Genomic DNA, 14,291 nt, shown 5'->3' with positions numbered 1-14,291 from the left:
TAGAAGGGACTGAGTGGGTAAGTTTCTTGTTACGTAACAAGGGAGCTTCAATAACTGAAGTGGTCTTATGGAAGAATTGTTAGATCTAATTTTGTCTAATAATTTCATCACCTTTAATAATAGATATTTCCTACAAAAAATTAGTGTGGCTATGGGTTCCCCATGTGGGGCTAGTTTCGCCAACCTAGTCATGGCTTAGTGGGAGCAGGAATACATCTTTAACAAAGTAACAATTAGAGAACAAATATGTCATTATACCAGATTTTTGGATGACATACTTATTTTATTTAGAGGTGATGAATTTAAAGCAGAAGATCTAGTAGCTTATTTCAATTCTACCACTCATTTTTTTGTCTTTTACCTACAACTTCAGTGTCAATAGGATAGCCTATTTAGATATGGATTTAATCAAGGATAAAGACAACAAATGTTTTGTAGCTAAGATCTTCAGGAAAGAAACCTACTCCAACTTGTTTCTACATTTTAGCAGTTGTCACCCACTACACCAGTAATCATAGGACAACTTTTCAGGGCAGCATGCATGATCTCAATGCTCAATGGATGTGGATTTTGATGATGAATGCAAGCATTTAGGTGACATGATGGCAGAGGGGTGACATGGGAGGTCCAACATAAAGATCTAGTGGATTTTACCAACCTATTCTATGTTCTAGGAATAGATTAGGCCACCCAAGTATGAACACAACTGAGGTTTTAAATACATCAGGGATGGCACTATATGGTACACAAAATTTAGTTACTATGTATAGCGTGAGTGCACGGGAAATTTATTCCATCTTGATTAAAAACTGGGACATCATCCAAAATGATAGTATGGTGAGACAAAAGTTGCAAGAACGGCCACATATTACCTTTAAACGTGGACCTAATTTAAAAAGCATTTTGGAGAGAAAACCAGCCTACTTTACACACAGGACAGGAATGTTTAAATGTCTCGTGTAATTACTGGAAACACAATGATATTGGACAGTATTTTACTATCGGTGGGCAGAAATATAGGACGAAATCTAAACTTGATTGCCAATCTAAACTTGTGGTATATGCAGCCTTATGCCAGAACTGTCCCGCCTTTTATACTGGCAAAACTGAGAGGAGACTTCGAGAGCGGGTCTATGAACATCTGTACAGCATTATTAGATTAAAACTAGAAAATACCTTAGCAATGCACATTAATGAACATCCACAACATTGCTTTAAATTCAGAGCAATTGACTGTATTATATCGGATGGTAGGGGCGGCCCAGAACCATTATTATTGGAAAGATTAGAACTTTTGTGTGGCAATTCCATACTAATGCTTACCATTAACCTGGGCAGAACGAAACTTGTTCTATTTTCTGTATTTTGAAATTAAAAATAATAAGCATATAAAGCTAGGACCTTATATTAATTGGGTTCATTCAACTAATAAATACTATGTATATGTGTTTGTATTTATTCACATATTTTTAAACATATTTTGCAATTTTTACATGCTGCTATAATTGACTTAAATGTACTTTATTTAAAAAGTGTTTTTAGTTGTTTTCAACATTTGGGTTATATTTCAGACTTAGTATGAACTTGAAAGGTTAAATGTCAAAGTATATTGCATGGGAGAGCTGTGTGTTTTTACTGATGTCGGATTGTCACATGACTGACAATTTGTATTTAATTGGTTTTAATGTAAGCAACTGTATCTGAAGAAGTCTTGCTATAGAGCAAGACGAAAAACGCATCACGTTAAAGTTAATTTAGCAAGTGACCGGTGTGGTTCTTAAGCAGGTTTCTTTCATCACATTCTAATAGAGTCATTTCATCTAGAGGATCCAGGTGTGGCACTGCAAATAAACTCGAGTGCTTACCTAAACTAACCTTACAAGTCTACCAAAAGAATATGAAAAAGCAGACAAAGAATATTCTTGTCACAACAGAAAATGAAATATTTATAAGGCTATAGATCTGGCCAAAATCTACTTACCAGAGGAAGCGGTCTCAGAAAGAGGAATTTGAGGCTCCAATTTTATCTCGTCTTCCTGAGAAAAGGCTATAGTGGTAAAGGATTTAGGTTTCAGTTTGCTTCCAAATGAATTATAGGGTTCAGCTTTTGACTTTCTACTACGAGACCTTCCTGAAGAAAATGTAATTGCTGAATTAGTTCTCTCACACTGTGGAGAAGAAAGCAGGTTAACAGACTGCTTTTGGCATTCAGTTTTGGGCAGCTTCTACAAAAAAAAAAAGAAAAGTTTTTAAATCAATTTGGGCTCAACTCAAATTTTTTCTTCACTAACAATCTTTACAAAACCTGTAAATAAACATACAGAGACCAATTCAATGCAAATTCTTGATGTCAATTTTTGCAATGGTTTACAACCAAGTGCAAGCCAACACAACGGTTCAATAAAGGTGATTCTACTAAACAGTATACAGAGGTTTTTGAAAAAGAATGAATGTACTGCATTAAGTGCATGACATCTTCAATAGATATGTGACAATTATGTACAAGCACTCAAGATGTCTTCAGGAAAGAGGCATGTTAGCATTAAAGGCAGTCTGCTGTCAATTATTATGCACACTGACAGTCAACTCAAACTGGCAACAAAAGCAACCTCATTTATGTGAGGTTGTGGTGGCAGTAGTGCTCTACACTGTATCACAGAATTAAACTATTTAATCCTTTCTGAAGGAAGTGTTGGTGGTAGTTGAAGGAAGTGGTGAAAATCTCTCAAAGACCAGACTATGATGGATACTCAGACAATGAATATCGAAGGACAAGCAAATAACAGATTTCAAAAACAAATACATATGTGCCAAGTAAAAACCATCAGTACAGGTGTGTGACAACTTACCTTAGAAAAATCTTCCAAAATCCTTAAAATTATTGCTCAAATCTCAAACTTTGGGCTATAAATTTTTCACAAAGCCCGATAAAAACAAGAACAAACACAAAAAGTTTAAATATAAAGAATGAAAGTAATTTCCATATTCCTATCAGTAAACTACAACTCAAAACCACTGCATGCTCATAGCTGTTTTGACAGCTGTCAAATGCTGTGGTTTGACAGACAACCAAAAAGCTTTTAAACCATGGCAGTTAAAAAAAAGTTATTTGCCAGCAGTTTCTCCTTTCCAAACAATGCATAACTAAAACCATCTTTTCTTTACTATATTTCCCTATTTGTATAAACTTCATTGCAAAATGTCACACCATTATTATTCAACCAGTGATATCTTAGTTACAAAGTAGTACAATCCAGGCATTTTGCTTTTTACTACAAAATATGTTAAGCTTGCCAACATGTGTTCCATCTCATAAAATGCAAAGCATTATGTCACAGCCAGAGTCCTAACAGAAAAGTACTACAATGCCAAATACTTCTTTTTGCAAGTATTTTAAAATGCTGCATGTCACTAGTCTGTTGCAATAAAGTGCAATACAAAATCTCACAGCGCCACTTGGACCACCCTCACCCAGTCAGAGAATTATACAGCTCAGATATTCAACACTGCTTTCATTGTAACGCAACAGCATATGTTAAAATAAGTATTCCTTCTGAAAAAAAAATGTACAGCAGAATATGATGCCAAATGGTGCTTATGTCACTTTCTAACATTAATGCAGAACACAAACATGCACTTAGTCGCACAACATTCACAAACACGCACAAAACACAGACACAGATCTGCAACAATACACACTTATTATTTGAAAGTACGTAACTGAAATAATGTACTATACATAAACAAGGGAAAGGATTTTTTTTCCTAAAAAACAAACAAAAAAAAAATAGACAACTTGCCATGACAGTAGCTATCCAAAGAGATCACTGCTGCAGTGATCAGGGACTTAATTGCTAGGTATCTCCCAAATATTCATCACAATTTTCAGAGCTCAGGTCATTCCCCTTCAGCAAGGCATACATCTATCCCCTGGTATGTGCCAGTTAAGGACATCTGAATGTGCCATTTTACAGCCTTCTTGACAATAAACCCTAGCAACAGTCATAAAAGTGAAGTACAGTTGTGTACACACCATAAATGTAGATGTTAGAATGTATTCACTGTTGCAGTCATCACATTTGGGTTATCCCTGCCAGGGTAGCCCTCGGCCGGCCCGAATACCAGAGGCTTAGTATTTCTGCGTTGGTTGCTGTCGCTTCAGGGATGATGTCAGGTCATCAGCAGTATAAAGCAAGGCAGCCAAAGCCATTACATCAGTTTTTCTTGCCCTAACCTGTCAGGAGCCCCCAAGTGTGAGCCAAGTTCTGTTGCAAGAACCTGACCAGTAGAAAGTAAATGCCAATATGTCCCTTGTAAGGGAAGAAAAGAAAGAGGGGGTTGGAGGGAGGAAAACCAGGACTGCAACAGTGAATACACTTGAACATCTTCATTTATGGTAAGTGTATACAACTGCACTATGTTCTTGGTGTTTCACTGTTGCAGTCATCACATTTAGGTTGATCCCAAAGCTGAGGTAATGGGTGGCGGCAGTCAAGGAAACTACGGGCTGGCTAGGATGTCCAGCAAGACTGCAGAGGCAAACCCTGCCCTGGATTTGGAGACGATAGGCAGGTGGTAATGTTTGGTAAATGTGTGAACAAATGCCCAGGTGGCAGACTCCAGGATGTCCCTGGTGGGGACTGTTCTAATGAAAGCTGCAGAGGTGGAGGCTGCTCTGGTGGAGTGAGTCCTTACCCTCTTGAAGGGAGGCTTTCCATTTTGCTTGTAGCAGAAATGGATGCAGTGTGCTATCCATTTGGAAATGGTTTGTTTGGAGATGGCTTTGCCCTCTGCTCCTGCAGCAAAGCTAACTTGTGGCTGCTCAGTGGGGAAATGAGCAGAGATGGCAGAGGCATGAATATTAATAGAGAAAAAAGAGAGATCACTGTGTAGCAGGTCAGCTAAATAATCCAGGATAAGGAGGAGGGAGGGAGGGCTGTGCCGTATTGGCTCCCTTAGCCTGAATCCAGGTGCAGAACCTTTTCCATTTGTCAGCATAAGACTTTCTAGTGCTAGGGTGTCTCGCCTCATGTATAACATATAGAACCTGTTTACTGAGGTTGGCAGATTGATTGGGGGTTAGGGAATAAGCCAAGCTGCCAAATTGAGGGTCTGCAATTGGGGATGCATGAATTTTCCTTCCCTCTGGGTCAGGAGGGCTGGAATCTGAGTGAGATGCCATGGTGGCAGTGGGGACAGGCTGTGCAGTAGTGGGTACCAGTGCTGGCGAGGCCAGTCTGGAGCAGTAAGAATTGTCCTTGATTTTTCCTCCTTTATTTTGAGCAATACCCTGGCGGCCACTGTGGTGCAGCGGTTAGTGTTGCCGCCTCACAGCAAGAGGTTCTCCGGTTAGATTCTTGGCTGGGGTGCCTTCTGTGCGGAGTCTGCATGTCCTCCCTGTGGTCGCATGGGTTTCCTCCGGGTGCTCTGGTTTCCTCCCACATCCCAAACACATGCAGTAGGTGGATTGGACACTCTAAATTATCCCTAGGTGTGAGTGTGTGTGTGTGTGTGTGTGTGTGTGTGTGTGTGTGTGTGTGTGTGCCTTCTGTGGAAAGTTGGGTGCCAGGTTGGCAACTCGACACCGTAAAACTCCATTGCCAATCATGAGCGGATAGATGATCGGCTGTGGTGACCCCTAACTGGGAAAAGCCGAAAGAAGAAGATTTTGAGCAGTACCCTGGGGATGAAAGGTAGCGGAGGAACGGCATCGACTGACAGACTGACAGAGAGGAAGGACAGAGCATCCACTTTCCAAGCTATGCAGTGATGCTCCCTGGTGCAGAACTTGCTGAGCTGATGGTTGGTGTGGGAGGCAAAGAGGTTGACCTTCATTGTGCCCCACTTCTGAGTTATTAGGGTGAAGGTTGTTTTTTTGAACTGCCAATCATGTGGGTCCACAAGATTTCTGCTTAAGTGGTCTGCCACAGATTTTTGAGAACCTGGTAGGAATTGTGCTAACAGGTAGAGTTGCATGACAGAGGCTGTGTGCCAAATGGTCATGGCCAGCCTGCATAGAGGGTAGGACTGATTCCCTCCCTGCATGTTGATATACCACATCACAGTGGTGTTGTCTGTTTTGATCAGGAGAGCCCCTTGGAAGAGAAGGGGCTTGAAAGCGGTCAAGGCTTTCTGCATGCAATCTTCTCTTTTTATTGATGTGCAGATGGATTTACTGTGGGTTCCATTTGCCCAGTATGCACCTGAAGTCCAGGTGTGCACCCCAGGTATAGTCTGATGCGTCTGTGGTGAGGGTCTGGGTGGTGAGAAAGGTAATCCCTTGTTGTAGGAGCATGCTGTTGCCACCAAAGAAAATCTTTTCTGAGGCAAGGTATCATGGGTATAAGAGTCTTCAGTTCTTGAGAGTGCTGACACCAAAGGCTTTATAGGTACAACTGAAGTTTCCTCATATGCAGTCTGGCATATGGAATGAGTAGAATGCAAGATGCCATGAACCCCAGAGCTTTCAAGATTTTCCTTGCAGATAATTGGGGTTTGGCGGCTAGCTGAGAGAAGTAGGCTGTCGGGAAAGTTTGCATTTCCGGTGTAAGGAATGCTACCTGGGATGTTGTTTCCAGGCTTGCTCCTAGGAATATAATCCTTTGGGTGGGTACCTGTTTGGATTTCTTTTTGTTGATTGTGTACCCTAGGGAGGTTAGTAAGGACTTTACAAAGGCCAGGTGCTTCACCAGCTTTTCCTAGCTGTCTGCCTAAATTAGGCAGTCATCTAATTATGGGTAAATCTGGATAATTCCTCTTTGTCTGCAAAAGGCAATGGCCGGAGCCAGACATTTTGTGAAAACTCTGGGAGCAGTAGATAAGCCAAAGGGAAGTGCAGAGAACTGAAAGTGCAGCGATCCTGCCCTGAAACTGAGATATTTCCTGCATGACTCCCTGACAAGAATGTGGAGGTAGGCCTCTTTTAGGTCTATGGTGGCTAGCCAAGCATCCTTGGAGAGCATGGATAGCAGGTGCTGGAGGGTGAGCATTTTGAATTTTCGTATCACCAGGAAGGTGTTTAGAATGGATAGATCGAGGATGGGGCACGAGGTGCCCTCTTTCCTGAGTACCAGAAAGAGTCTGGAGTAGAAACCTTGGCCTTTCTGTTCTGCAGGAGCATGCTCTACTGCCCTTATAGAGGGCAAGGAAAGGACTTGCTTTTGCGCCTCTGTCCACTGGTTTGGAGGTAGATCTGGGAACCCTTTTGAAGTTGGAAGGGTGTGGAAAGAAAATGTGTATCCCTTGAGACACTATGTTGAGAACCCAGTAGTCACTGGTAATGATGGCCCAGGTGGTTGCGTGAAAGGATAGCTTTCCTCCTAGGGGTAAGTGAAGGTGGGCAGAGGGAGGGGGTGGGGGAGGAGAGTCATTGTGAGTTCTTACCATAAGGGGGCGGCTTAGAACTCCCTGTTTTTGAAGTGGAGGCAGTCCACTGTTTAGATCTCTGCATTCCCTGTGGCTGCTGTCTGGGGGGGGGGGGGGAGTCTGCTTCCACGGGGTCTGGGCTGAACTGACCTGGTGGGAGCAGGAAAGGACCAGTACTTGGTGTGGCAATGCCTGCTGAACCTGGGTGGCTGGACCTGTAAGAAATCCTTAACTGTCTGCATAGATTTTGCTTTTTCTTCCATCTTTTTTATGACATCTTCTGCCTTAGTGCCAAATAAGTTGTCCTTGTGCATGCAACAATTTAGATTTAACATGGTCTGGCAAGGGCTGTTCCTTAAGCCATGCATACCTTCTAAGAACAGAACTGGTGACTGCTGCCCTGCAAGAAGAATCTAGGGCATCAAAACCACAGTTCAAGGTGTGGTTAGTTGCTTGACTTGCAGAATGCATCAACTTTTGTAACTCTCTAGATTCTGCACAAGCAGGAAAGGAAGACACTTTTTGTTTGAGGAGTTCCAGAGTATGTTGCTGAAATTTTAGCATATGGAACTGGCAATTTACTGCACTGATAGCAAGAGTAGCAGAAGTGTATACTTTTTTTACCCCATCTGTCTAGTGCTTGGGAAATCCCTATCTGAGGAGCTGGGATTCTTAGAAGAGGTTGCTTTAATTCCTTAAGGCCCTTGAGAAATTACCTCAGGGTCAGCACTAGGATTTTTAAAAATAAATTTGTGAGAGTCAGGGACTCTGCAATACATGTCTGGTTTTCTGTGTGCAGGAGGGAGGATGTCAGGAGTCAAACTGGATTCCAGGAAAATATCCTCCACAACATCTAGGACTAGGGGAATGGCCAGAGGTCTGTGCTGTGGAAGATCTAAGAATTCCCTGAGTCTCTTTCTAGACTGAGGGTAGTCCTGACTTTCCCACTGGAGATGCTCCCTTAAGATATGAACGGTTTCCCCAAAGGAAAAGTTCTCTGGGGGAGAGGATGAAGGAATGGAATCCTCTGGATTAGAATCCTCATAAGGAGAGAGGAGTTGCATGTCTACATATTCAGATGCATCAGAGTCATCAGACTCCTGTTCAGACAAAACTACAGGGGACAGATTGCTTTCTTTTGGAAGGGGTAAGCCTGGCTTCCCATGATCAGCATGATAAGGTCTTCCACCATTTTAAGCATTTGAGACTGAGGCAAGGAAGCAGGTGCCTGAGATTGGGTCATCGGTTTCTTGGGTGTGGTTCATACCATGGGCCTAAGAAACTCGGTAGTTTTTGGAAGAACGGTAAACGCGAAAGAATTAGTCGGCTTGTGTCGAGAATCGGTAGTGCGAAAGACTTCCCCGGAAGCCGGTGCCTGCTCAGCAGCTCTGGATCCATCCACGGGAGAGAGAACTACAGGATCCTTAGTCGAAGAGTTTTATTGACTCCAAAAAGGTCTCGGTAGTTGCCTGCGAATCCACAGAAGCGGGCATCAGGGGCTGCAAAAGCACCTCACTGAGAACCAGGGATCTAACGACTAGCTTAACAGAAGCGTTTTCGGTAGGGTTGGACCTGTGCGGTCTGTCTCTGTCAATCTTTATGTTTTTTCGGAAGATCTGCTGTCAGATGGCTTACCAAAGCCATATCGGAATTCGAGGACTGTAAGCAAAAATATCTAGCTACAATAAGGGCCCAACGACGTATATTTCTGGTGTTGAACAAAGCACAAAAGCGACAGTGGGGGATGTCATGGTCTGGGCCTAACCAAGTGATGCAGTAGGAATGAAAGTCTCCGTGTGGTATTTGCTTTCCACAGTCGGGACAATTGTTAACTTTTTCTGACGTTGGTTAGTGCAAGAAAAAAGGATCCCCAACAGGGTACTCAGCTTTAGAAGACTTAAGCTTCAATTTGGAAGACGAAACTCAGGTAGAGGCCAACCGGCACTCATGCGAACTGCTTCTGCTTCGGGGTCCACAGCAAGAAAGACTGATGTAATGGGGTCGGCTGCCTTACTTTATACTACTGATGACTTGACGTCAGTCCTGAAGCGACAGCAACCGACACAGAAATACTAAGCCTCTGGTACTGGGGCCGGCCAAGGCCTACCATGGCAGGGACAACCCAAATGTGATGACTGCAACAGTGAAACACGAAGAACATCTATAAAACCAAGATAAAGCAGAACATCACATCCAGTGTGAATAAAAAGGTCCTGGTCCCATCGTTACAAAATGAATATAGGAAAACAGAGTAGAAAGAGAGAGTAATGCAGTCACCGTGAAATGCTACCCTTGACTTCAAAAAGGTATTTGAACTCCAATGACCATAAACCTAAAAAAAAACACAATCCAACACTGACCATAACTAAGACACACCAACAGCTGAATGAAGCGTTTACAAAAAAGAAAAAAAAAAGTTTATTCCAAAAAAAACTGTTAAGCGCTTAACAGCTGATTTTGGAATGAATTTTGTTTTTTAGGACCAGTCAGAGCTCACACAGTATCAGAGATACCACAACAACTGTGTCATTATTAAAAGGAGAAGCTACTCAAGCCATGTAGCAGCCTTCATAATGGTTTGAGTAGCTACCCCTTAATAATGCCACAATGGATACAGTGTTCCTAGTAATATGAGTTGTGAATGGTCCTACCAGGAAGTTTTGTTGTGATAATAAAAAAAAAAAATACTGGATGTGCTGAGAAAGCAAGTTAAATATAACTTTTTTTAGACAATGGTTTCTACTTTATCTTTAAAGCAAAGGACCCAAAAACTAGTTAGATTTTTCTGACCTCCCCAATTTTATGGAAGTAATATCTGAGCTCTATGAACATCCAGGACTGAATGACTCTTTCACCCTTAGATTGATGATTAGGAAAGCGGGTCAGCAGTTGAACAGTCTGACACAGCCTGGACTCTCTGACCACTTTAAGCATGAAGGAAGGGTTTGTTATAAAGACTTTGGTTCAGGCTTTCACCATCCAAGAAAATTATTTTCCTGTGCCCCTGTCAAGAAGTGCCGCAGAAGTGATCCCCGGGGTAAATTTTCTATTGCCCATCCAGTTGTCAGGATTTTTTTTTTTTTTTAAAGAGGGCCAGTGAGGAGGCTTTGCTTGACATGAATGGGTAGTTTGTTCCAGAGTATGGGAAATCTCTGGGACAGGAACCTATCCCTCCAGCATGTTCTATTTATTGTGGTGACAAGGTTTTGGTCCCTGGAGCGTGTAGTTCAGAAAGAATGTCCAACAGCTCTGGGTGTGACATAGCTTTGTATGTTAGGCAGAGATCACCTCTGAGTAGGCAATATGCGACGGAGTACAGCTGGAGTTTTTTGAGATGGCCTGCGTATGGCATCTGTTTGAGGCTGGTAATCCGCTTAGTGAAGTACTTCTGTGGCCTTTCCAATTGGTGTAAGTGTCTTGTGAGATACATGTCAAATGGGGCATAGTACTCTATAATGGGTCTGATGAGGGATGAGTAGAGAGGAACAATGACCTCCATTTTTCTAGAGGAGAACCCGTTTGTGATGAAATGTGAAACGTAGAAGGATTACCTGACTACTGTGGCGATGTGGTTATCAAAGGAGAGACTGCTGTCCACCTGTGTCCCAAGGTCTCTTACCACACTTTCAATGTTTAGTGAGCTACCGCCTATGTGGTAGTTCATGGGTACTGAGTTTTTCCCAAAGGGGATGACAATGCACTTCTTGGCATTGAGCTTGAGGCCATGACTTTGACACCAAGCATCTGTCTTTGTGAGGCCCTTTTGCAGAATGTTGACATCATTAGGTGATTCTATTATGGCTCCTAGTTTACAGTCATCTGTGAACTTTGTTAGCTAAAGACCTTCTGTGTTGACGTGCACTTCAGAGAAGTAGATGTTGAACAGGAGAGGACCCAGGACCGAAACCTGTGGTACTCCACTCATCAGTGGTCTGAAGTCAGACCTGGGGTAGGCTACTTTTACTGTGTGGGTTCTGTCAGTGAGCCAGTTGGCCACCCATCTTGTGACATAAGGATTTATGCCCAGTATAGTGAGTTTATCTATAATTCCAGAGTGGGGGATGGTATTGAAAGCCTTGGTGAGGTCAAGATAGGCTGCATGCACTACTTTGCCCTCATCTACGTCTCTAGTGACTGCTTCAAAGAAGTCAGTCAGGTTTAGTAGACACGATCTACCTTTTACAAGCACAAACTGAGTGGGGTCCAGGGTTTGGAGGTTACCCATGTCTTAAGCTCTAAGATAAGTTCCCTGGCCTTGCAGACCAGGCTCATCAGGCTAATGGGGTGGTAGTTTCCAGGGTCTGTGGTGGCATCCCTTTTGTGGAGTGGGTTAACCGTCACTGTGCGCCATTCAGTAGGCACATAGCCTGAGGTGAGGCTACAATTGAACATGGTACTTAGGTGGGGTGCCAGTTCGTTCTGTAGTTCGTGCAGAAAGCAGCCTGGGATGTTGTATGGTCCTACGGATGCTGTGTTCTTGGCTTTAAAGAGTGCGGTCTTTATTTGTTCATCCGTGATTACAGGGGCTTTGCACTCTACCGGTATTAAGATGGGCCCTTTGGAGGGTGAGAGGGGGGGTTAAAGTTAGCAATGAACCTATCTGCCAGGATATTGGCAATATCGGTTGGCTCTGTATATTTAGTGCCATTGTGCTGTAGCTCAGAGCAGATCGGAGTGTTGCCATTGAGATTCTTGACATAGCTGTAGAAGGTTTTGTGGTTGTCTTTGGAATCTGGCGATTTTATTTTCATAACTGGCTTTGAAGGATTTTATGAGGGATCTCAGCTTTTTGCTGAGGCTGACCAGGGAGTTCCTCCAATCTTGGGATTTTACTGTTTTTTGCAAAAACTTCTTCCTTCTGTTGTAGAGTTTGTTTATAGCAAGGGACCACCTGATTGGCTTCCTTTTTTTGGAAGACAGCGTCTTGGTTCTGTTGGGGATGGCACGATCCATCCATTCGTGTATGAGCTTATACAGTGTATTTGTGTAAGAATCAGCAGTCATACCTCTATTTTCCGTATGCATGGGTGTGGTGAAGTATGCCACTTCTGTCTTAAAAAGCATGAAGTTGACTCTGGAGTAGTTTTTGGCAGTGGTTTCCTTAATGGGGGATGGGGGTGGGATATTGATGTCTAGGGTGATTAGCTTGTGGTCAAGATCTGACCATCGAGGAGTTGACCTCTGGCATGGAACACTGGTTACCCATATTGGGAGTAATGACCAGGTCCAGGATATTGCTGCCCCTGGTGAGGGTGTGGAACAGCTGATCCAAGGTGTTGGAATTTGTGAATTCCACAAAACGTTGAGCAAATGAGTTAGTACATGAATAGTTTTACCAGTTGATGGTGGGGTAGTTGAAATCGCCCATAATTAAGGTATTGGGTTGTACCTTAATATTTTCCAGAATCTTACAAAATGAAGTGTGAGAATCCTGGGGCATGGTGGGGGATCTGTAACAAGCTACAACCTGGATTGCAGTCTAGCCCAGTGTTAGTTGCACTTGGATAATTTTGGATGCATTATGTTGAGCAACTAGCCTGGAAGTGTGGATATCCTTAATGAATATGGACACACCTCCGCCTTTAGTGTTTCGGTCCAGGTTAGGTGGCCGAAAGGTGTGGTATGAATTATAGCCTGGTAATGCAGGGGTGCTCTCTGGAGCCTTGAACCAGGTCTCTGTCCCTGCACAGCTGTCGATGTTCTCCATTTTAAGGAGCGCCTCGAGTGAGTGCATTTTGAGGTTTAAACTTCTAACACTGAGTAGCATTACCTTCAAAGTTTGCTTGCTTGCACCTGTTACGGTGGTGAATTTAGCATTTGAACCTTGCCTAAAAAAGGCACTATAGCGGTGGCAAGAGCCTTAGCCAGTATCCAGAATCCCAGGGGCAACAGGTGCAGGCCATCTCTGGAAAAGCATCATGGTCTGTCGACCATGTCGTCCCAGGCAGACAAATACTGGATCCCAGAAACTTAGACAATTGTTGAAGTCAATAATTTTTTGTCCTTGTACTGTGGTACCATTCTGGGTGACGGCAGGATGCTACTCAGGGCTAGGGTCATACATGACTGGGCTACAAGGTCTGAGAGCTCTTCCAGGTCTCTCTTCATGTAGTGCAGGGAGGTATGTCTCAGGTCATTCACACCAACATGGACAACAAGAGAGTCATACCTGTACTTGTTGCGGAGTGACCTGAGTGAGTGTGTTATGTGGCGGATCCTGGCACCCGATAGGCCGCTGAAAGTAACTTTCTCCTTGTTCAGCCTGGTCTGTGGGACATCAGTGTGCCTGACTTTAGAGTCACCTATGGGTTCATAGGTTAAAAGGTAGGTACTAGGCTATCTGCATGAAGGCATTTATAAGCCTAGCTGGACTGTGTTGGCTTTCACCGCCCCCTTAGATTAGTTCCCTGTGCCTCTGTCGTGATCCCCGGGATAAACTTTCTATTTCCCATCCACTCATCAAGGTTTCTCTTGAAGAGTGTTAACGAAGAGCTCCAAATGTAGACTGGAATCTTGTTCCAGAGCATGGGAAGTCTCTGGGACAGGAATCTATCCCTTCCAGCACGTCCTATTTATTGCTGTGGTGAGATTTAGATCCCTAGAGCGTGTGGCTCGAGGGGATATGGTTTTCTTTAGGTGGAACATGTCCATCAATTCTGGGTTGGACATGGCCTTGTATATGTCAGGCAGAGATCACCTCTGAATAGGTGGCATGCAACGGAGTACAGCTGATGTGTCTTCAGTCGAGCTGCATAGGGCATCTGTTTGAGGCCAGTGATCCTCTTGGTGAGGTACTTCTGTGGTCTTTCCAGCTGTTGCAGGTGTCTTGTAAGGTACATCCCAAATGGGGTGTTAGACCTCTTTTGACTAGTGTGCTGGGTACGTTGTTTTGCTTTATAGGCAAGTTGAGTGGCCCCAAAAACCCC

The 14,291-nt window shown here is 43.4% G+C and overlaps 1 protein-coding gene across 1 annotated transcript in view; it reads right to left on the bottom strand.

The window, feature by feature from the left end:
* PHF20L1 (PHD finger protein 20 like 1) overlaps positions 1-14,291 on the bottom strand; it is a 2,880,694-nt gene that overhangs the window by 1,174,835 nt on the left and 1,691,568 nt on the right. Inside the window, exon 9 of the mRNA XM_044066227.1 lies at positions 1,982-2,225. Coding sequence (XP_043922162.1) covers positions 1,982-2,225 — 244 coding nt within the window. The remainder of the gene's footprint in view (positions 1-1,981; positions 2,226-14,291) is intronic.

This window comes from Protopterus annectens, chromosome 3.part1 (genome assembly GCF_019279795.1).
Source record: "Protopterus annectens isolate FY-2018-M chromosome 3.part1, PAN1.0, whole genome shotgun sequence".
Taxonomy (NCBI): Eukaryota; Metazoa; Chordata; order Ceratodontiformes; family Protopteridae; genus Protopterus; species Protopterus annectens.
The sequence above is the reverse complement of the archived record's forward strand: the minus strand, read 5'-3'. Positions and strand labels throughout refer to the sequence as shown.